The sequence below is a fragment of the Haemaphysalis longicornis genome, unplaced genomic scaffold (assembly GCF_048455015.1).
Source record: "Haemaphysalis longicornis isolate Haplotype H1 unplaced genomic scaffold, Haemaphysalis longicornis Haplotype H1 scaffold_9, whole genome shotgun sequence".
Lineage (NCBI taxonomy): Eukaryota > Metazoa > Arthropoda > Arachnida > Ixodida > Ixodidae > Haemaphysalis > Haemaphysalis longicornis.
The window spans coordinates 49,781,478-49,803,293 of record NW_027526460.1 but is presented as its reverse complement, the minus strand read 5'-3'; the positions used below and the strand labels follow the sequence as shown (position 1 = coordinate 49,803,293).

At 44.4% G+C, this 21,816-nt stretch overlaps 1 protein-coding gene across 1 annotated transcript; it reads right to left on the bottom strand.

Moving 5' to 3' along the window:
* Positions 1-1,032: 1,032 nt before the first annotated feature.
* LOC144153012 (translation initiation factor eIF2 assembly protein-like) lies at positions 1,033-20,630 on the bottom strand. The gene is made up of 11 exons (XM_077684635.1): positions 20,297-20,630; positions 19,999-20,067; positions 19,547-19,589; positions 18,251-18,286; positions 16,307-16,509; positions 15,518-15,654; positions 14,353-14,475; positions 13,360-13,388; positions 10,923-11,027; positions 9,690-9,830; positions 1,033-1,244 (listed from the first exon to the last, which is right to left on the bottom strand). The coding sequence occupies exons 1-11, from the start codon at positions 20,368-20,370 to the stop codon at positions 1,191-1,193; spliced, it is 1,014 nt and encodes a 337-aa protein (XP_077540761.1). The 5' UTR covers positions 20,371-20,630; the 3' UTR covers positions 1,033-1,190.
* Positions 20,631-21,816: the final 1,186 nt, after the last annotated feature.

The following is a 21,816-nucleotide window of genomic DNA, read 5'->3' as shown; positions in this document are numbered from 1 at the left end:
CTTTCCTGGTTGTCCAGGATTTGGTAGCTTGATTATCATGCTCACTACTGCTTCATTGACACACACATGATATACACATTATGTGACACATATATATTTATCAAGCCGCTCCGGCGCAGCGTCACCAATCGCCCCAGAGCTAAGATGGTTCCACAGGCGCATGCCAGTGTTGCTGCGACGCACGAGCCATCGGTTCCACACCCGGGCACCCCTCGCATGATCAAGTGGACCGGGCCGCCACGTGCAGAACGGAGGTCGGTGAAGACGCTGGGCGTGTGGGGTGTGCAAGAGACTCCGGGCAGCGAGCAACATTCTGTGCGCCGTGTGACGTCACTGCTCCTCTTGCATGCGCAGCACGGCTCTCCAGGAGCCATGCGAAACTGCTCAACCTCGGCCAGTGTAGCTCACGCTACAAAATAAAATCACTTGACAATGTCATAAATTTGCTGATGTCACTTTCGTGTTTCGTTACGACACTGCTTCCCTCTTCCTTCACTGTTCTTTGGTGAAACCACGGTAAGTGGAACTTATGTCTAGTTCCACTGAGTGTTCCTTTTGGCACCCCTTGGTACCACATTTGTTGCTTCTTGGCACGGAGCAAGAATACCTACAAGAGGGGAAACGGCCCATTGCAGCAAGCTCAGGCGAGGGAGCAGATGTCACAATGAAAGCCGATGCAGACTACATAGCGGAGGTGAACGAGATGGCACAGGGGCTCTCATTGGACAAAATGAGTGGCCACAACTCATTCCAGGGCTATGCAGTAAAATGCCGTTCCAGGCGGCCATGAAGCTTCTCCCACGACAGATGCTGCTAAATTAACCTAGGTCAAGTGCTTGTGCCGTTATCTGGCCGTCCTAGCAAGCAGCAGTTCGACTCCTGTGTTGTTCTTACTCAGTGCTTCTGGCCACCAGCCTTGAATGAGAAGTACTTCTGGCTCAAAAGTTCGTTTGGCCAGAAAGCACATTCAAGAAAGGAAAAAAAAAAAAAAAAAGGGAGAAGAAGAAGAAGAGAACCTTTTGTGAAAATGTATAATTTCGGCCATAATTTATTGTATTCGTGAGCTTTTTTTAATGCAATAGTATGTCTTCTGGCATGCAGAAGTGTTCGGGTGCAGCTGTTAAAAAGAAAAAAAAAGTAGATGTGAGTCTCTCTATAGACTCGGTTGCATAGCAATTATGACATTGTTGTCAACTTTCTTCCTGGTTGCAGTCGTCTTCGTCAGTTGAGTCTTCGCCTCGTTTCTGTAATAATGATTACAATTTCTGAGTGAGCACACAAACAAGCGGCCATTTCAGCAACGCAAAGAAAAAAAAGAAAGCTTCGTGTAATGCAGTAAAAATATGCCCCTTTATTACCCATTTTTAAGAGGTGTAAGGCAGGAAGCATTGTGCAAAATAACCACTAAAATATAGTGCTTTACATGCATTGAAGCTATTTACACAAGAGGGAAAAAAGCTTTTCTTAACACATCCTTACTGTAAGCACACTCATTTTAACAGTGAAGGAAAATTTCCTTCAAAGACACTTCCTCTACCTTGGGGGTTTCCCCTCAAATCTGGCCAACCATCATTTTAGCAGCAATGAATAATGCAATGCATTACTCGTCTTGTCTGGCAATTTTAATCATAATGTGCAACAGAGTGGTTTACTTTTGCAGAAATGCCTGAAACATAATGTATTTTGTATTTTAAATCTGGAAATCAATGCAAAAATTGAAAGCAACGTGCATATCTTAGCTCGAAGTGACGAAAAGACAAGTGCCCTCTTGTTCAGTGATGGAAGAACTCAAGTCTTGAAGTTTCTGTTGTTGAATATCATCATCAGCGGATCTCCCGTGCAACAGAAGTGAGAAGAAGAAGACGCCTTGCCTCGGGGAGCAGGCAACCATCATCATCTAGCTTTTCTACTGTTCCTTTCTCATTGAACCTACGCTGCGGAAACGTCCTGCGGTCTCTCATTACTAAATCTGTAGGTTCAAGGAGGACCTATAAACAGTAGGGGTGAGCAACGCGCTGACTTCCTCAGTCTTATGTGTAGCATAGAACGCGTGCACAGCAACTTCAAATTTACCCTCAGGAACAACAGTTCTCCAAATTGGCACCAATGTTTCCGGAACACAACACCCGTTCCACGAGTGCTTCTCCGCAGCCTAAGACCACAACTTGGCAATCATCTCACACCAATGCAAACATGCTGTGTTTTTTGACAGTGCTCCCACTGAAGATACATTGAGAAGTTGTTGATCTGTAGAGGTACCCGTATTTACCTCCATGTTTATTTGTCTTGCAGTGTTACTATAACTTCCTCATATATTTACAAGGGACCTACCACAATGACATTTCTTCAGCTTCTGGCTACCAATATCTGCCACTTTGAGATGATAGATGTGTCCACCTTCAAAACACATCTCCTTCCGTGAACTTAAAATGTGATTGGGCCACCATTGTAGTAGTCAGTTAGTGCCCCAAAGAAACTTTTGCAGCGAAGCTGTTTTTCTTTACTCCCCAATGGCACAATCGTGTCTGCACACCGACAAAAAATGCGACACAAAATGTCATACCGGCTTATACCCACTTATGAAACAAACACCCGGGGGAACTGACAAGGGAACAATGCCCACTGCAAACACCGAAAAATACTTGAAAAAAAAAAAAAAAAAGCATGAAATGTGCCTGTGCAGCAGGCTGTCAAGAATGATGGATGACGCAACTATCTGTCACAGAGAACAATGGAAAGAAGCATAAAGCAACAAGAAACTGGAGAAGAAGAATAAGGGGGAATGATGGAAAGAGGTGTAGAACAATAACAAGAAACTGAAGAGGAAAAAATTAAAGCCGTTCCACTCAATGTGAAAGCTGTTGGAAGTGCAGAGCAGTGATTCGCCATAATGGGCTTTAGCGCCGTTATCCGCACACTGCTACCACCCAATGCATTTCAAATTTCCCGCCTTCGCAGTGCTTGCGTGCCCTCTGCATGAAACTGCTCCAGCGGGAGTTCTGCTCTTTTCGTGCTTGCTTTTCCTCTTGAACGTGCCTGCGATGCACCGCCACTTTTTATTTCTTACTATCGTAAAAACCAACCCAACGAGCGTTCGTAACTAAATGAATGCGGGCGCTCCCAGTTAATTACGTATACTTTGCCTCAAATGTACTTGCAGTTTTCTTTGCACTAAACAACGGGGAGATGTAGGACAAGCGCCAGCGGTTCAAGAGTTTCTAATGCTTAGGACTAGGTACATAAACTGGTTGGCTTTCGAAGCCTCCGGGTTACGCCGTGACGACGGAACACCGTGTCGCTCTACTTGGGTCCAGCAAACGAGCTACGATGACAAGGCAAGCCCCTAAAGTGCTCTGCTCATAAAAGTCAAACATCATCAAGTGTTGTGTGTGTGGTATAGCAATGTGTGGAGGCCACCTATTGTGTGCACTTCTGAAGAGCCGTACTCGTGCTAGGGAAGAAAGACAGCAACAACACGAGGCTGCAGATGAAGAAATAGAAGATGGGATTGCTTGTGAAGAGCGGCGCAGAGAAAAGACAAATGACCTCGCTCTGTTCACTTCTTTTTTGTGTCCCTGTTATTTCATGCTGTTTCCCAGGGTAAAAACGACGCTATTACACTTGTGTTAGAGAAGAACAGCCTTAAGAAGACTGAAGAAGTAGTAGGTGAACAAAGTACGTACAAGGCGAAAGAAACGTAGAAACGTTCCTGTTCTGCAGAGTACTGGTTTGGGTGAGTTGGTACATAGCGAAGTGCTGAAGCGCAGCACAAGACGAGAGACAGAAACACAGAAGACGACACACAGAGCGCTCTGTGTGTCGTCTTCTGTGTTTCTGTCCCTCGTCTTTTGCTGCGCTTCCGATACTTCGTTTCTGTTCTCTTTACCGTTTCTGGCCACAATTGAGATCGCAATACACTAGTCACCACTGTCGAGGACTTTAACGAGGACACTGCTAAACCACAAAACAACTGTCTAGTTAATCACCAACCTTGACGTGCTTCACCGATGCCACAAAACCGACAGCCGTTCACCCAGCCAAGTGGGTTCCCAGTTTACAGGCTCCAACTCCTGGTCACTCCACCCTCTTATCTCTCTCCAAGATAAGAAACAAACAGCCCAAATCTGAGAACTCAACCAAGTGCAGCTTAAATTTAGTGGACTTGGGTGGGAATGTCTCACTGATAGGAATTTGTTATGTACTGGGCTGCAGCCTTCCACATTTATCCAAGATTTCAAGTGCGGCCGATGGCGGAACTAGTGATGGTGAGTGACCAACCGACTTGTGGCTGACCCTATACAGGTCACGATTCTATTGCCGCTATAGGGCTCCCTCCTGTTAGCACGACAAAAAATGCTGTACATGATGGAAAAAAAAAGGAAAAGGAAGGAAGGAGGGAAAAAAGGTAAGAGAAAGGCAGGAATGTTAAACAGGCTATGGGAAAGGGGACCAAGGGGAAAAAAAGTAAAATAGAAAAAGAAGGGGAAAGGTAAGGACAGAGCATAGAGATGTGTGCCCAGCGCTAGGACACTATAGACAAAAGAGTTCAGCGAGCCCCTAGAGTCTTTAGTCTTTTGTGCTACAGTCTTCTGTGCAAGTTTGTTGTTTTTAGGAAGCACAGGAGCGTTTTTGTGACCTTGTGCGTAGATGATGGTGAAGGCCAGCGGCCCAGGATTTTTTCCTCGGAGAACGACCGCCGAGAGTCAAGGAAAACAGCAGAAGTATCGACGTTGAAACAAGAAAATGTGGGAAATGAACGCCCAGGAAACTATGCACAAGTCACGCTGCCATAGGAACAGCTATGCACAAACTTCTACCAATGTGCATTTGAAGTCATACATGAGTCTGAGGACAGTCTGCGTCCATAGAAGGGTACGTCACAACAGCACAGTCTAGGTTGACGTCGAAACAGCGTCCAGTGTGTCTAGCCTCTCTGATGGCCAAGGCTGGGTAATCAGCCACAGAAGAGGTGTTGTGGAAACGCCAATACCGTTATGCAGTGCAGCACGAAATACTAGACAAAGTACGGCAGGCAGCACAGCAAGTGGTAAAGCTCCTATGTGTTGGCGTCTCTGCTTGTGCTAGCTTTGAAATCTCTGATGATGATGTTGCTAGAGCTTGTAAAACAGTGCGAAACAGTTGGTGGGATCAAAGATGAACGCAAAATTAAAGCCGTTCCACTCAACGTGAAAGCTGTCGGAAGTGCAGAGCAGTGATTCGCTATAATGGGTTGTAGCGCCGTTATCCGCTCACTGCTACCACCAAATGCAATTCAAATATCCCGCCTCCGCAGTGCTCCCGCACCCCCTGCCTGAAAAAGCGCCAGTGGGAGTTCTGTTCTTTTTGTGCTTGCCTTTTTTTCTCCCGCACGTGCTGGCATTGCACTGCCACTTTTTATCGCTTACTATGTATCCCACCCAAAAACCAACCCAACGAGCGCCCCAAACTAAATGAACGCCGGTGCTGCCGGTTACCGTATTTTCCGGTCTATAAGTCGCACCTTTGTATAAGTCGCACCCCCTTCAAAATGACAGTTTTTCTAAAAAAAAACTTATATAAGTCGCACCGTTGTATAAGACGCACCGGTATATAAGACACACTTGTTAATTAGGTAAACTCATAGTGAATCAGATCGTTAGAAAGTGCAGCGAAAGTACATGGTTGTGGCGGCCGCCGCCTATTAACGCATCACCCTGTAAGCAGAGCAAGAAACGCGCATACATCCAAAGTCTGGACATAACTAACTACTCAAAAATGGTTTATGGATACACACAGATGGCATGTACTTACGGACGGCTTTTAGGCAAAACCATCGAAGTCTTTTCCCTCAGACTCGCTAACAAATAATTCAGCAACTTCAGGTGGGAGTTCCCCCGGCGCATCGCTGTTGTCCTCTGACTCACTGATGTCTTCTTTGCCAACATCGTCACCACTCGCGTACCGCATCACTCCGGCCTTTATGAACCTGGCTACAACTGATTTTGTAGAAATGGAGTCCCAAGAGTCGGAGACCCATTTGGCCACCTCTTCAAAGGTCGCACACTTCTTGCGTGCTGTCGTAAATCACCGCAATAAAGGTGTCATGGCGGACGGAAGTGACGTGACAGAAGCGACCCGAAAATCGAAACTTATCAGCAAGCTGTCATTTCAAAAATTAGCAGCACGTTTACCTTTTACCTCCTTCAGAGTAAATCTCTGTAGTAATTTATAAGCTGCATTTTGTTTTTGCAACTTAGTTTAATGTTACTTTGAATTTATTCTGAACTGTAGTTACTGCGCATGGCCTAAAGTGGGGCGTGGTTGTCGCAGGCCATTATCATTCTTTTTGACTAGAAAAAGCTGCAAATTCTTTGGTGCAATGTACCGAAGCGACATATGGGCTATGAGAAATGCCGTACCGGTGGACTCGGGATTGATTTACACCATAGAGCTGCGTCTCAACGTGCGCTGGCCACGCGCGGCCGCCATGAACCCAATTTATTCCATAGATAAGTCGCACCGGTGGATGAGACGCACCAACGAAAATTTCAGAAAAAAACCGCGACTTATACACCGGAAAATACGGTAATTACATATATGCTGCCTACAATGTACCTGCAGTTTGCTTCCAATGTACCTGCAGTTTTCTTCGCGCTAAACAACGGGGAGATCTATGACAAGCACCAGCGGTTCACAAGTTTCGAACGGTTATGACTATTTAAACCACTTGGCTTTCGAAGCCTCTGCAGGACGCCCTACAAAGTTACGGCATGCCCTACTTGGGTCCGTTACCTCACTGCACCACCTGATTCTGGCAGTCGCTTCACAGCGAGCGTTACAGCGAGCTACGATGACAAAGCAAGCCCCTAAAGTGCTCTGCACTTAAAACCGAAGCATGGCCAACGTGCTTGGCAAGGGTGTTGAAAAAGCCTGGCTAATGGCCAAAGGGTGCACCCTGCATTCGGATGCAGGTCATCTCGAAGCCGCAGTGCACAAGCACAACTGTGCGAATGACATAGTAGACTCTACAGCTTGGCAGCAGAATGGAAATGACATAGAGGAGCTCAACTGGTGGTGTCTTCGGGAACCTGAAGAGGCTGGATGGTGACGAGGATGAGCCAGAAGATGCTCTCAAAGGTTAATAAACTGCCTGCCCTTTGCGATAGCGTGGCCAGAACTCCAGGATGAGCGGGCCCCATCACCAGGATGTGTGCCAAACTTGACACTGCAGCCTGTAGGAATGAGCTGTGAACTATGCTGAGGCCTCCTGCATTTATTTGCCATATGGAAGCCTAGCTGAAGACGGCAGCAGCAATAGCAAGTGGTCTGCGCTTTTAGCTTGCGTGCTGAACCCACGCGCCGCTAGCGATTTGAGCAGCACATGGTGACGGTAATAATGGTGGGTGCTGTGTTGGTGATGATTCCGTTACTGCTATAGAGCAAAGCGACCTTTCCAACATCAAATCACGGTACCAATGAGACAAAGTTCCATTGTAGTCCCTGTTGTTTGCCTCTTACATCAACAATTGATGGCTACGGATGAATGAGCATGCTCTAATAAATAAACCAGGATACGATGTATGTCCAGGATTATAGTGGCCACTGAGCCTCGGCACATAGTCAGTGATGCTGCCTGTGTGCAGAGAGAGGTGCACCCCAACAATCAACACACAATCTGACCACCGCTTTTGTCTTTTATTTCTTTTTTAAATTAGTGAGAGTGTCAGCTAGAAGCCACTAATTGGAAGCTAAGTGCCCTTAACGCTCGATAGTTCCTTGAGGTTTCTGTGAGCTCCTTTTTCTGATTCTACTATTAGCGTTGCGTTGCAATGCTTAGTGGGAGATGGAGTTAAATATAGTGAGTAATTGGTAATTGAAAAGCCTTTCTTACTACTTGTGCCAGTAGTTTTCAGCCATGAATTTGTCAGGGCCATGGATTAGTGTGTCCTACTGAAGGTAAGCAAGACAAAAGATGCAAGACAAAGCTTGACATCCACCAGAAATGAAGTTGTACAGCTATAAAGGGAAGCTAGCGGCTTTTTCAGGAACTTCTCATTTGAAGAAAAATTAATCTGGGATGAATTTTTTTCAACTGCAAAGTTTCTGAGAAAGCTGTTAGCTTTCCTTTGTGGCCGTACCACTGCGTTTGTGGAGGACAGAAACTTGCTCCACCTTGACGATTTCCCCCAGAATGGTCTAGTCAAGTAATTGTACTATGCACAGGAGCAATGAGGGAGGGCAGGAAATACCAATACATGAAATAATCCCCACGCACACCACATTCTAGATGATACTGGTCTGCTTGGTTGGTAGAACATACAGTAGGGCAGAATTGCAGACCGTGTTCCCTCAAGCAACGCAATTATGGCCCCTCTCTCCTCTCACGGGGAAGTGATGTCATCCAGCAGAATAAGCAGTGTAGTCTGAGCAGTGTAGTCTGAGCAGTGTGTAATCTGCCACTAGTCATCAAATTATATTTTCTTAAAATGCCTTTCAAAGAGGCGTTACCCCAAATTTTGTTAAACTTACGATGAATGAATGCGCTTAACCATAGTTCAGCAGCCACAGTTCTAACTACAGAATATGATGCCTGCTAGGTTCATAAGGGAACATGGTCACCAAAAATCCAAAGGAAAGACGAAGTATGAAAATTTGGGGGCAAAGAATGGACTATGAAAACCTCTGACAGGAGTGGTTGAAAGTTTCTGGGAGACGCTTTCGTCCTGCAAGTGGACACAAATTGGCTGTTGATGATGACGATTACGCTTGCAATGAACAGAGGACGTACACACACAAACTCCATCTCTAACCGCTTCTAATGTTACAGAGGAGCAGGCAGGGGGGCAGACGAGTAGGCAGAGCAGAACAACATGCCATTGCACCACACTTTGGGAACAGGGTCTGGACCAATGCTCTATCCTCAAAACGGACAGTTACATGCTACCCAGTGGAATAAGAACAAGCATCACCATACCTCTCCTTGAGACGCACAATGCTGTGCCATACCCGTTCATTTCCATCTCACACGAGAAGCAGGATCCTACTTTCGCTCCTCTCTCCTCTTCCACGTCAGTAACCCTCTTAGAAACAGAAGAATCACGACCCCCTCATCATTTAGTTTCTATTACCAAAGAGTCCTGATGATGACGATCCATCATGATGTATGCAGAACTGAATCCATACGTGGTACATTATAATGGGCCATTATCACCACCTCCTTTTCTGCCAATCCCGCTTCTCATAACAGCACTGACAGGTCATTCCCCCAACTCGTCAGGGACCAGGATCAGAAGGAAGAGCAGAAGCAGGATCCTGAGAGGTGGTCATATAGAACGGCGACAATCCCCCAAGAGAAGTAGGATCGTTATGTCCCTCTTCTCTCGAGGGCTCCCAGTTTGGTAAAGTAGGCAACACAAACACGCCCCCCCCCCCCTCCCCCCACCTTTAGACAACAATGGGACGTCATTTGCTCTTCTTGACACTGGTAAGGGCACAACTGAAAAGGGGCGAGTGTGCCTTCGTGTCTGTATAAATCACCCATCATCACTTTCTGTGTTCCTACCATTTTCTCCCGAAGAAGAATCAACTCTGGAATTTCAGTTCAACACTCAGTGTGTAGAAGCACAACTTTCAGACAGGGAAAAAACAAACAGACAAACAAGAAAAATCCTGATGCCTTACAACTGGCCAACTGCACAGGTGGTTCTTACCAAGTTCATGAGGTCAATAAGCTTGTGCGCATCTTCGCCCGCACACAGGTCTACCACGTCTCGGGGCAAGGCGTAGTGGCGGTACGGGCTTGGCTGCACACCCCGGTTTTCCCTCATGTACCGAAATATTGGCAACTGCATCTGCACAGCACAGAAGGATAACACACAAAATTGTCACCGGCTGCTGGCCACCCTGTTCCCGTTGTAACAGGGCTCGAAATGCTGACGTTATAAACCAGACAACGGCTGGAACATGCATGTACGAACAACTTACAATGTTTCACTGTACAGTAAAATGTCCATTTCTACCGACTATTTACATGCAAGAGAGGATGTACTCACCACCAAAACTCACAACATCCCTCAAAAAAAAAAAAAAAGTTACAGCAAAGAATTGCTACTTTATTAATGCCAAACAGCTCATCATGATCATTTGACAGCACACAAGCTGGCTGGTCACTTCGCAGACAAGAAGTCTTTCAGATATTTGCTGCGTCTTCTTCAGGCTAATGATGGATTTTTCAGCTGTAGCCACGATTTCGAGTTCGTCCTTACTGTTACCGAGAGCGCCAAAGAAACAGTGCAGCAGGCCTGCCGCTTCCCGGTAGAGTGGCTGGAGGAACATCCAGGCACCCTACCAGGAGGCCGAGAGATGCGCACCGTCACGCGTGTTGCTAGGCACTTGCAGCCATTTTAGCAAGCTAGAGTTGGTGACCCTTAACATGCGCGAGTTTTGAATGGCCACATCCGGCGTAGTCCATCGTGCTCTGAAGACATTGACCTGACGGGTACCAAAATGGTCCGTAAATGCTCATTGTGGAAAAAAAGCAGTTTGTTATACCCATTGCGAGGAAATTTTAACTTCATTAAAGCGAGGTCTTAAATACATGGGAGTCTATGGAAATTTTTAGTGGAATTACGGTTGGTTGCTTCGTTATATCCATAAAATCGCTGTATCCCATTTTGTTATAACGACCTTTTACTGTACTTGCAAAACTTGCATCATGGTAAGAACAACACAGAACCTCATTTTCAGTGCCATGGAAGGGGAGAAATGGGTGGGGATGTGTTTTTATGTGGAGGTGGATAAAGTGAAGGAAGACGCAGACATCCAAAGTGAACAGCGTTTATGTGCATTAGCTCATTGAGAAAAGAAGCCTGGTGCTCTGCTGACCTTCAAGCATTTCAATTTACACACATCTGGCAAGATCGAGACAAAAGAATTGGACTTACTTTTGAGGGTCCATCTAGCTTCAAGTTTTCAAGTTCTTCCCACTCGAACAGCAAGGAGTCGGTGTGCGCACCAAAGGGGTTGAAGTCAAGAAGCTTCACAACATCCTGCAGTGAATGACATTACGCCAACTGAAGCGAACCATTATCAAAACAGCTTTTTTGATGCTTCATAGCAAAGGGCATTACTGAAAAATCGTTCACCGGCTATGTGTTGGAATAAAATTTTGCCAATTCTCATTTCTAGCAGCAGATAATTATAGCCATGTTGCCAGTTTAAAAAAGAATGTTTAGCAAGCAGAAAGGAATTCACATCTTTTAAACTGGATTGCACTGTCAACACATTGACAAGAACGTGGTTTGTGGTGACATAAACTAGGACACGAGCACAAAGCTGCTGAAAAGGTTGGTTGCTATACTCGGGAACAAATTAAGAACGGCAATGGCTCACGTACAGTATCACTCCGCTGAAGCGACGGACCCAGATATCAATAGGCGCACGCATTTTGAAAGGAGATTGCTATGAATGCATGATATCATCTGCCTTTTCTCACGTAGGTTGTTTGTCATCGCTGCGGTAGTTTATAAGCATATAAAGTCCAAAAAGTCGTGGAAATAGCTCGTGCCATGTTCAAAGTATTTCCAGTAACGCCTTACTTGCACCGCATGGAGTAACATCTGGCTGCGATGATGAAGCACAGAGGCAACTTCTGTTCCAGGCAACTTCCGTTGCCATCCTTAAGTTGTACCTGAGTATAGTCGCTCAGCATGATCTGAATCTCTCAAACTTGGTACTATTTTAGAAGTCACACAAATCCAGTAACAGTAATGAGAATTCAGGGCAACTAACAGCAATTCAAATGAGCTTGCAGATCAATTAGCAATTCAAATAGAAGTTCTCAAACAAGTCACTCGTCACCTCACACTTAAAAAATTAACAGGACTCTGGCCACACTTTACCATCTTTCTTCAATGTGTAGGCCAATCTTATCTAACGAGACAGGTAAGAATAAGAGTCAAATCTTTTTTGGTTACTGCTGTAGGTGGTATTCACTGAAAAGTTTAGCTGTCAATTTCTTCGCTTGGCAACACTGAAATGGCCACGGACATGGCCGAAGTGCCACAGACATGGCGCGGCTTGTGCCACTGCCATAGAGTTAATACTACTGGCCATTGCGGCCACACGCCGAAGAAAAAAATAACACCAGCGTGCGTCGTCTGCTCCATTTCAACCCGATTCTCAACACTGGTGTCAAAAGAGTTGTTATTAATCGCACTCACATTGGAGTCGAGGCATTACTTTACGTTTGGCAGGCTAGAGCTTGGAACATCCAACCCAAATCATGCGCTTAGCACAGACAAGTACCGCCATCCTGCGGAGCCCAACGTAACCCGTGACGGCGCACTCACGTGGTTGCCTACATGCGTGCCTCGCTACTGAATACAGGCTATTGATGAATACTGATCAGACTTCAAAGATTACACTTAGATGTTGAAACTTCAAAGTGTAACCAACACTTAGAACACCAGCACTTGATGGGGTATTAACGATTGCATGGCTTTGGCTTTAGTAAGTGTTGCATTAGATGTTGGTAACTAGCACAAGCAGCACAGCCTACTCTTATTAAATCAACTTTTCTAGCCCACAGCACATCACCACCATGGTGATCTGAAAACAGTAAGCAGCAGCTTGCATTCAGGGGTTTTACATTTTATCAGTATAATGCACAACAATAAAGAGTCAATAACATAACTTTAAGAAAAACCATTTGCACAGCTTTTTTTATCCACATCATCAACATTGTCACAGTAAAAAAAAAGTTCCCACATTGCAAAACAAATTCATTGGACAATCGCCCAAAGTTTGACATAAACCTGTCTGTTTTGGAGGATTCATTAGTGATTAAGTAAAGGTTATTGATGCAAAGACAAAGGTACCCCCCCCCCCCCCGTTACCACAAGAACAGGATTCCAGCGAGGTAGAAGAAGCATCTCTTTCGTTCACAACGTTTTCTTTGGTTGGCAACCTTTGTTTCATCATCATGATCATCATCAGCCTATCTACGCCCACTGCAGGGCAAAGGCCTCTCCCATTATTCTCCAATTATCCTGGTCCTGCGCTAACCGCAACCAAATTATCCCCGCAAACTTCTTGATCTCATCTGCCCATCTAACTTTCTGCAGCCCCCTGCCACGCTTGCCTTCTCTAGGGATCCACTCTGTTACCTTTAATGCCCAGCGGTTACCTTGCCTTCCCATTACATGCCCTGCCCACACCCATTTCTTCTTCGTAAGTTCTACTAATATGTCCTTAACACGTGTTTGTTCTCTGACCCACTTTGCTCTCTTCTTGTCCCTTTGTTTAGTGGCCAGCAATAAGGATGGTATCCATGCATGCAATGGTTAAGACCTTGGCAAGCTTGGCAACCAAGTTTCTTACCTTTTTCTTCCTATATACATCAAATACATCTGTAAAGGTTAAAGGAAGAGTAAGTTAAACAACACTTTGTGCTGGGCATAAGAGTAGAAAGTAAGGGAAGGGGGGCTGGCACACATGAGAAGGGTCAAGAGGTGAGTGTGGGAATATCCTAAACTTTTAAATATTGAAGTAAATGATACAATATTCTAAGAATAACTTAAAATGCAAACAGATACTCAAGCACTCACTTAGAAAAGGAAACCTTGCTTTATTAAAAAGGTTGGGCAGCCAATACTTCACTACTTTTGTTTGCAGGGAAAACGTTGCTGCAATCACTGAGGAAATAAGTGTTTAAAGGGGACTGACGTCAGATTAACCACTTACTGCACCATAATACGACTTAGCAAGGGAGCTGTGACATCAAAGGACTGCCCGTTTGCCTGACAGGATGAAGGTACAATTGTCTTCATTACTCTAACTCATAAGTACACTGAATTGTAAAGTGAAAGCTGTTACAATTCAGCATTCCGCATCTATTAAGTAATCACAACTGTGACAGCAATCTGGTGACCATGCAAGCATTGCACTAACAAGACACAGCTCTCAGTTCATGACACAGCAGGGGATGCACCCAAGACTTCTCTCTTTCACCCTGTTATATATGGTGCGAATTTCCCCTGCAAATTTGCACCTGCAGTTCCCTTCGTGAAGCAAGATGATCTACTTTCCTATCTTCGCTGCTGCGACAAATTGCCAAATGCCAAGCGGTGTTCACAGGAGAAGTTCGACTGTTCCAAACACTTGGCAACTTTCCACAGGAATGAGAATCTATTGTTTTGCCGCACGAGCGGCACTGCAGCTGTGAATTCGCAGGCGAAATTCGCACCATGTAGAACAGGCTTAACAGCACACACGATTTGCACCCACTTGTACCTTACGAAAACTGCCAAGTGATGATCACACAATGAATGTAGCAGGAGCACTCAATGTGGTTCAGAGCTGCAAAACACTCACATGAGGTAGAAGCAAATTTCGATTTGATTCTCTCGTGAAAAAATGATGTTATGTCTTGGATGATGTTGCTCTCCTGCTCCTCGATGTGGTAGTAATAGTGGGTGTAGTCCCGCTGAGAAATTCCTAATGGCAGAAAAATTCAAGAATGTGAATGACACGTTCCGGTAAAGTTTAGTTACACAAAAATTGTTGTCTAGCAGTATCCCACTAGTCACACATTACAAAAGTCTGCAACTGCATGTCAAATAGATGTGCTTGAATAAGTAAAAAAAGGAGCACTTAAGACAGGCACACAGTATATTTACACAAGATGTGGGAAATGCCTTCGTGTACAAGGAACAAAAACTTCCAGTCTGAAGTTTAGCAAATTTTCACCCCAGCATTCAGCCTGGCTTGGCAGAAAACACAGAAAACCTTTTGTGTTGTGCACTCGAACAAATAAGCCACAGTAGGATTACAAACTGCTCTGCATTTATCTGTATCAGCACACAAAACGAAAATACAAGAATAAAAGACATGGCACTGCATCATTTCACCTCCTTTTTGTGCTATTGTTTTGTGCGCTGCAAAAGATCAAGCAAGCTTATATGAGAACGAAGAATTTGAGTGAACTAGCAATAGCTTGTCACCCGTACTACCAGTAAAGCATCACCATAAGAATCAGAGAAGTGCTTTTTCTTTGTGTGCTCATGTTCACTACAACATCTATAGCAGTCCCTAATAGCGCTGCAATGTTGGTGTGTGCTCAACCACTCATTTAAGATGCGGTAACCAAAAAATTTCCTTCCCAGTAAGCTTTCCAAAGTTATTCGGTGGAGACAGCCGATGCCATCGCCTTTGAAGTCGACCCATTACCTCCTTTACTTTTATGTATTTCGTGCTTGTTTTCTGATCAACATTTTCTAAGATTTCATATTCATGACAACACAAAGTTGCAGTATGCTGCAGTTGGTGGTTCCAGATTTTGTTAGGACTAGAGCTTCCTCAGTGTTATTCTTTAACAAAATAATTATTTGCTGTACAAGTTGGAGTTCTTTAGGTTTCAGTGATGGACACTGAACATGGTTGCCATAGTAACTCAATGAACCGATTGCGTACACAATCTTAAACAGTTACTACAAGAAAGCCACAGTGTGAGAACAATAAAATCCAGAGTAGGACTTGCCTATCAAAACAGAGTCTTTCACGAAGCATCGAAATTCGGTGCTGGGGTCGATCTCTACCCATTTCCTCAGGACAAGTTCGTACTGAAGCAGCTCGCTGGTGCCCGTTTCTTTGTCCCGGTCAACGCAGGCTTTGAATCTGGTTGGACAAGACATCACGTTAGGGGTCTTTGCTACTGAGAACACAAACGACCATCTTCACCATTAAGCTTGTACTGTGAGCACTGCCTCACCTTGTCTTTGTGCTAACCTGCATCATTTTTCCCTTCTTTAATTTATAGCTGAAAACAAAACCTTCTCACAATTTAAGTATATGCAATTCACAGATGAAAGAAAGCTTACACAGAGATGATGGATCACAGTAAGCAATGCAACCACTATGTATACCTATATTAAAAAATTTTGACTCTCCTTTCCCCCTCTTTTGAGATTCTGCGCAATACTACGGTAAAAAACAAGTCTTGTAATAGACAAGAAGCCCTAATAGGTAACCTCTTTCTTGAAATAAAATTACTCCATTTTATAGGTTTCAGGAAAATTTAAGATAAGCAGCAAAACAAGCTTTTCTTTTCATTACTGCCCACAGAAGCAGACAGCGATGAAAACCATGTTTTGAAAATGTGCCCTTTTTTTCCCCCTCTTCCATGTGCTTGACAAGTCCTTGTACTAAAGGACAGCTATTGAAGCAGTCAACTCCCCCACGGTCATCCTATCTCCCAAGTATCCACCTCAAGGGCAATTTCTACCGCCCTCCCGTGCCACCTTCCAGATGCGTGACGATATGCACTCACGGCTGCGTGAGGTCGTGGGTGACGAAGTCTGAGCTCTTGAGCAGCAGGCAGATGTCGGCGAAGCAGGTGCAGCAGGGGCTGTTGTTGGTGGCGATCCAGGTGGCGTCCTTGGGGCTGCTCCAGTTGAGCTTGGGGAACACCCGGCCACCCAGACGCTTGATGGCACCGGCCACCGCATCCTCCAGCTCGGGGAAGCACGGAATCTGCACAAGGGAGACTTCATTTCATTATTGCATCCCTAAAGGCCCGAGGGCATTACATAAGATACACGCCTATCAGCTGTAATCATATTCTATGTTCCTATTCCTCCCTTCAAAAGCAGCATTAGCAGCAAACCTTCTTTCCTAAGATTTTGGCATGAAAAAGTGGCTACCTGTGTGCTGTTTCAACTGCCAATTGTTAACAGTTCACACCGAGTTTTTCTGGTACTGTTCAGTACTTTGCCTAGTAAAATACTGAACGTGTCAGCGCTCATGCTGTCCATACTTTTCTTGTCCTGTTTTCATCTGTGCTGACCATGTACTCTAACTCACCCAATTCACTACCTTCTTACCTGGTAAGTTATAAGACCCTGGTAAGCTGCATAATTTTAGGTCACCAATGAATTTTATAAAGAGAATAGGCACTATAAGCTACTTGGTTCATAGTTGACTTGCTTTTAAAGGTCAGCCTCCAAAAACCAATGTTGCACGACAACAAAATCTGTGTTGTTACATTTTTGTTGTCCATGTAGCATTAGTCTTCACAGGCTGATCCGTAAACCAAGTTGGTTTTATTATGCTAGTGCTGGTTATATACTACAATTGAACAAAAATTTAACGAAGTCAAAGGAACCAGCAAATTATTTAGTTAAACTGGGAACTTCACAAAATTGAGAAAGCATTAAACGTATGTGACACTGTGGGGGAATCTGAATTTGTTTGTTCACTAAATTGAGGAAATAGAGGTCTAACAATATTTGCGGAAGTCAGACACCAGCAATGCAAGAAAATTAACAGGTGGCTCATGTGTGAAAACAGAAGAGAAGTAAGAATTGAACTCATTAAAGTGCTAATTCAGTGGGGCATCCGAATTAACAAGGTCAATCATGGAAATGCTGTGCAGTTGGGTACTTTACAGCCTTTATTTTTTATCTGAACATGCACGACAGCTGGAATATCGAAGCATGAATTTAATGTATTTATGCTATTTTTTGTGCAGAAGCCAAGTCTTTAGCAGCCCTCAATAGATGCCTTTTCTTATTGGGAATCTTAGAGTATTCTAATAACAGCATTTTCCTACGTCACCACAACCGTAATTGAGAAATATGTGCACTCAATTAGAGATGCCGAAATCATGCTTGGAAAACTAATCTGTAAAGTAACTCATCCTCATTAACTACTCTGGGGCTAGAGGACTCACTAAATAAAAAATATTTTTTGAGAATTGAGCTTACAACAGAAAAATGAGCTTGTTGCAATCATAAATATATTCAATGGGTGATTGATGAGTTGGGATTAGACATTATAAAGCACAATTTTTAAGGGCCCTTTGACTGTCTGAATGTGTCACGAACATGTTATCAAAAGAAAATCTTTTGGAAACCATGTCACTGGGCCGCTTTGGCTAGTAACTTAAAAATGAGCATTTCTAATAAATGTCCATGTGCCACAGTTCTCCCCATTCTGATGTTGGTAACATAGAACTAAACTAACACTAGACAGAAAACAGACGAAACAGTCTGAAAAAGCTTGGGGTGGGTTGCTAGAGTTTTACTAAGCTTCAGGCAGAGGTTTGCAGAAATCTGTTACCTACCCTAAATATTTTTTTCTGTTCTTCAATAGAAAATAAGAAAGCATTCTTCAACTTTTCTCATACATAATGATCACAAAGGAAAGGTGATAGTACTCATCTGTGAAATGCAAGCTTTTTCCACAAGGTGTCAATAAAAAAAAAAATGTTTACCTCCGTAGAGTCATCATCAGCCTCCGACCAGTCCACCTGGCAACAAGAGAAAAATTAATGGGTAGGTATGAGATCAGCCACACCCAAACCCACAAGCTCAACTCTTCTAAGGTGTTTCAAACCAACACACTGTCAATGAAAAGATTTATGCAAATAGAGATGATGTCGACTCATGTGACTGTTCAAGATTAAAACAAAGGAAGGGTCAAAAATGGGTCTCCTTATGATTGGTCCCCTTAATTAACAGTCCCAGACTGTCTGGGATGCAGTCTGGCACTCAATTTCCCACGCATATGGAGCCCTCAGACCGCCCATGGACTAACTAATACTGATAAATCAAGAGTGTCCAGCACTAAAATGTGCTGACTGAAAAACTTCCCCAGCCTGCATCGAAATCAATGCGGAGTATCAGGGCACAACACAGACAAGAAAAGCTGTGCTGCACTGACGCACAATACCAAACTCTTCGAATGCAAGCTGCCTGTCAGCCTTGCACCTTGGTACTCATTTACAAATTCAGATGGATGTTCCCAAATTTTGATGAAGCTCTCAAATCTACAAAAACTTTTTTCAACCTCAAGGCTTTGAAGAGCGTGGAAGAAATTTACTGCCATACCCTTCTAGTGCAGAGCAAAAATTTCCGATTTTGTCTGCCCTTCTGGTGTCCAAATGATTATGAGAGAGGAAAGAAAGAAAATGAAATTTGGTCAGCATTTCACACCGAAACTGTGGCTTCCGCAGCTTCAGCGTGGTGTCGCTTCCAACATTAACTGGCGAGCAGCAGCATCAAGGCAATGTGATTTCAATGTGTGACCTTTCTTCATGCTTGCTCGTGTCATTACTGATAAGCCCGTTGATGTTTGATGATAAATGGTAATAAGCGTACACAAAGCACGCACTGCCCGGGCAAGACAACGATAAAAATCTGACACCGACCATGAACGTTTATAAGAATCAAAAAGACGTTTCAGCTCCCGTACGGGAGCTTTGTTCACAATGAGATGAGGGGGCGAAAGTGATCCGGTTATGTTGGCTTCAAGATGTGACGTAGGCAACGTGTGTAGACGTGTGGGGAGTTGCTGTCATTAAGATTAAGCATTTAAGTGCCTAAGCACCTGGCAAGCGTTTTGAATGGACAGAAGGAATCATCCGAGAAACTGGATGTGGTTTCATGTGTTCTGAGATTAGGTGAATAAGAAAAAAGATCACAGCCCAAAATCACAAATCTCTTCTGCATCATCTTGTCACAATACATGATGAAATCACCAAATAGAAGAAAACTAGTTTGCTGCTCACCTCATCTTCTGAATCTGTGTCATACTTCTGAGACGAAGGTGCACTGAAAAACAATTTTCAGCAGAGACAGTTTCAAGGTCCGTTTTGCCAGCGCTCACAGGTACAAAAGGTGTTAAATCAAGAACACAAACAAATAAAGAATCGTGTCGTCTATCGAACCGATATTGTATGAAGAACAAGAACGATTTTCTCTGCACTGCAATCATTACAACTTGGGCCCCAAGAGTGCTAGAACAAACATGTTTTCATTGGCTGTGTGCCACCTTGCGGCATTAGTAAGTCAAAGTTAAAACACACCAGCAAAGTGTTTAGGTGATTGTATTGCTTGAACGAACGAAGTCATAGCCGCAAAACTGAATTTCTGCTTTCGAGGCTGCACATGTTATTAACGTCTAATGAAATTAAACAAGCACGAACAACGGTTCTATTTAGCGACAGATGTTAGTACTCACTTTCCTGGAAGCACAACACCGTCGGACAGGAGGTATTTTACGAAATCGCTTGTCAGGGGGATGCAAACACTGGAAAGATACAGAAGAGGCGCTCGCTACACGATTTGGCCAGCAATGTGAAAATATGAAGATCAATAAATGGCACCGTGGCATCGAATTATAAACTGTAACGCTTGAACAACGCGATGAAACATTATATTTGTAGGACAGGAGCAAACTAAAGCGATTTCTCTGTAGCTTCTTTACTTGATGTGCAATCTAAGCTACAGGTGGAAGATTTGAGTTCATCTTCGCTCACCTTGTAATGGTTGCGTTCTTGAAGACGGGGTACCATGACGAAAAACTGCAGCTCAAGACGTCTTGTACGTTCATGATCACTCTACAGAAGAGCGCTTAAAGCTGCCGCACAACGATTTGTTGACGCGCGAATAGTTACGTTACATTACCACGTAACGATACGTCCTTGCGGGGCGCGCAGGACTGACTTGTGCGCGATATCGGCTGCGAAACAAGCTGTCGCAATGTGCCGGAGTGACTCTCAAATAGGACAGTAAACAATCGATCAAACACACGTGAAACACGTTGCACTGAATGTCGTTTGGCTCCTACGCTGACGCCAGCTGATCATTTAGGTAGTGCCTATTCTGTGGACCAGTCCACAGGATAGTGTTCAGCTTTATTCTGTGGACCAGTCCACAGGATAGTGTTCAGCTTTATTCTGTGGACCAGACCACAGAATAATGTTCAGCTTTATCCTGTGGACCATTTGAGGCGGCGCTTGGCGGTGCTGTTCGGCCAAGGAGGTTGTATAAAACTCCTTGTGTTCGGCGCAGTCGTGTCGTGCAACATTTTTTTTTTTTTTTAGATACTTATTTCAGTTTCGTAACTGCGCCTTCCAGGGCGGGCGCTCCGGTCGCGTGTTGCGCGGTGTCGGCGGCAGCGTTGACGGTGTGCGCCGGTCCGCTGAGCTCTAAGTTGCGGTGGTTGCGGTGTGTAGTGCATGCGTGTCTGCTCTACAAGTTTCTTCTTTTCGCGTGCGAGAACCTTGCTTCTTCAGCGCGCGGTTGTGCGGCCAACTTAACTTAGCGTTTTCTGCGTGGTTTGTCCACAGGTTTGTGATCTGGTTTACAAAAAACCTAGGCTATGAACCTAGTAACACATATTTTTGATGCCGATTTTGAACGTACTGCAACATTTTTTTAGCAAGCCTGCCCCGGAGTCAACTGAAGGCACGCCAAGCTTGTTGTTCTATAATAAACATTGCGACTACATATTACAAAGTTCGCGTGAGACAAATACGGCACAAACTGAGCGTCCTGTAGCGTTAAAACGGACGGCATCATGTCATCCGGAGTTGAAGACGTTTCTTTGCCCGCCTAATTTTTGTGAACGTGAACTCGGCCGCATTTCGCCGCATCGTGGTCGTCGTGGTGTGGAACGTAGGGCTCGCCGCTTCGGAAGTCTTTGTTGATTTCGTGTGTTCTGTTATGCTGTGTACGTACTAAATGCCTGACGACGACATTACGCTACCTGCATCGCTTGCTGTGCGTAAAGGGGAATGCTGTTCTGATTAACGGAGTTGAAACCGTCGGGGAGGGGAGGGGGGGGGGGGGAGGGGATAGAGGTATACAGCTTTGCTGTAAAAGTCTCTTGTCTTCGAAGCACGAAGCGTTCTAGCTCGAGGCGTAAAGGAGAGTCTCTGTGTTTTTCTTTTTTTTACTATGCTTTTTTTTTTCTTTATTGCATAGAACAAACAGGCACGTGAATGACTACGACGCTGGTTTAAAACACATCAGTGTCGGTTTAAAACCCGCTCAC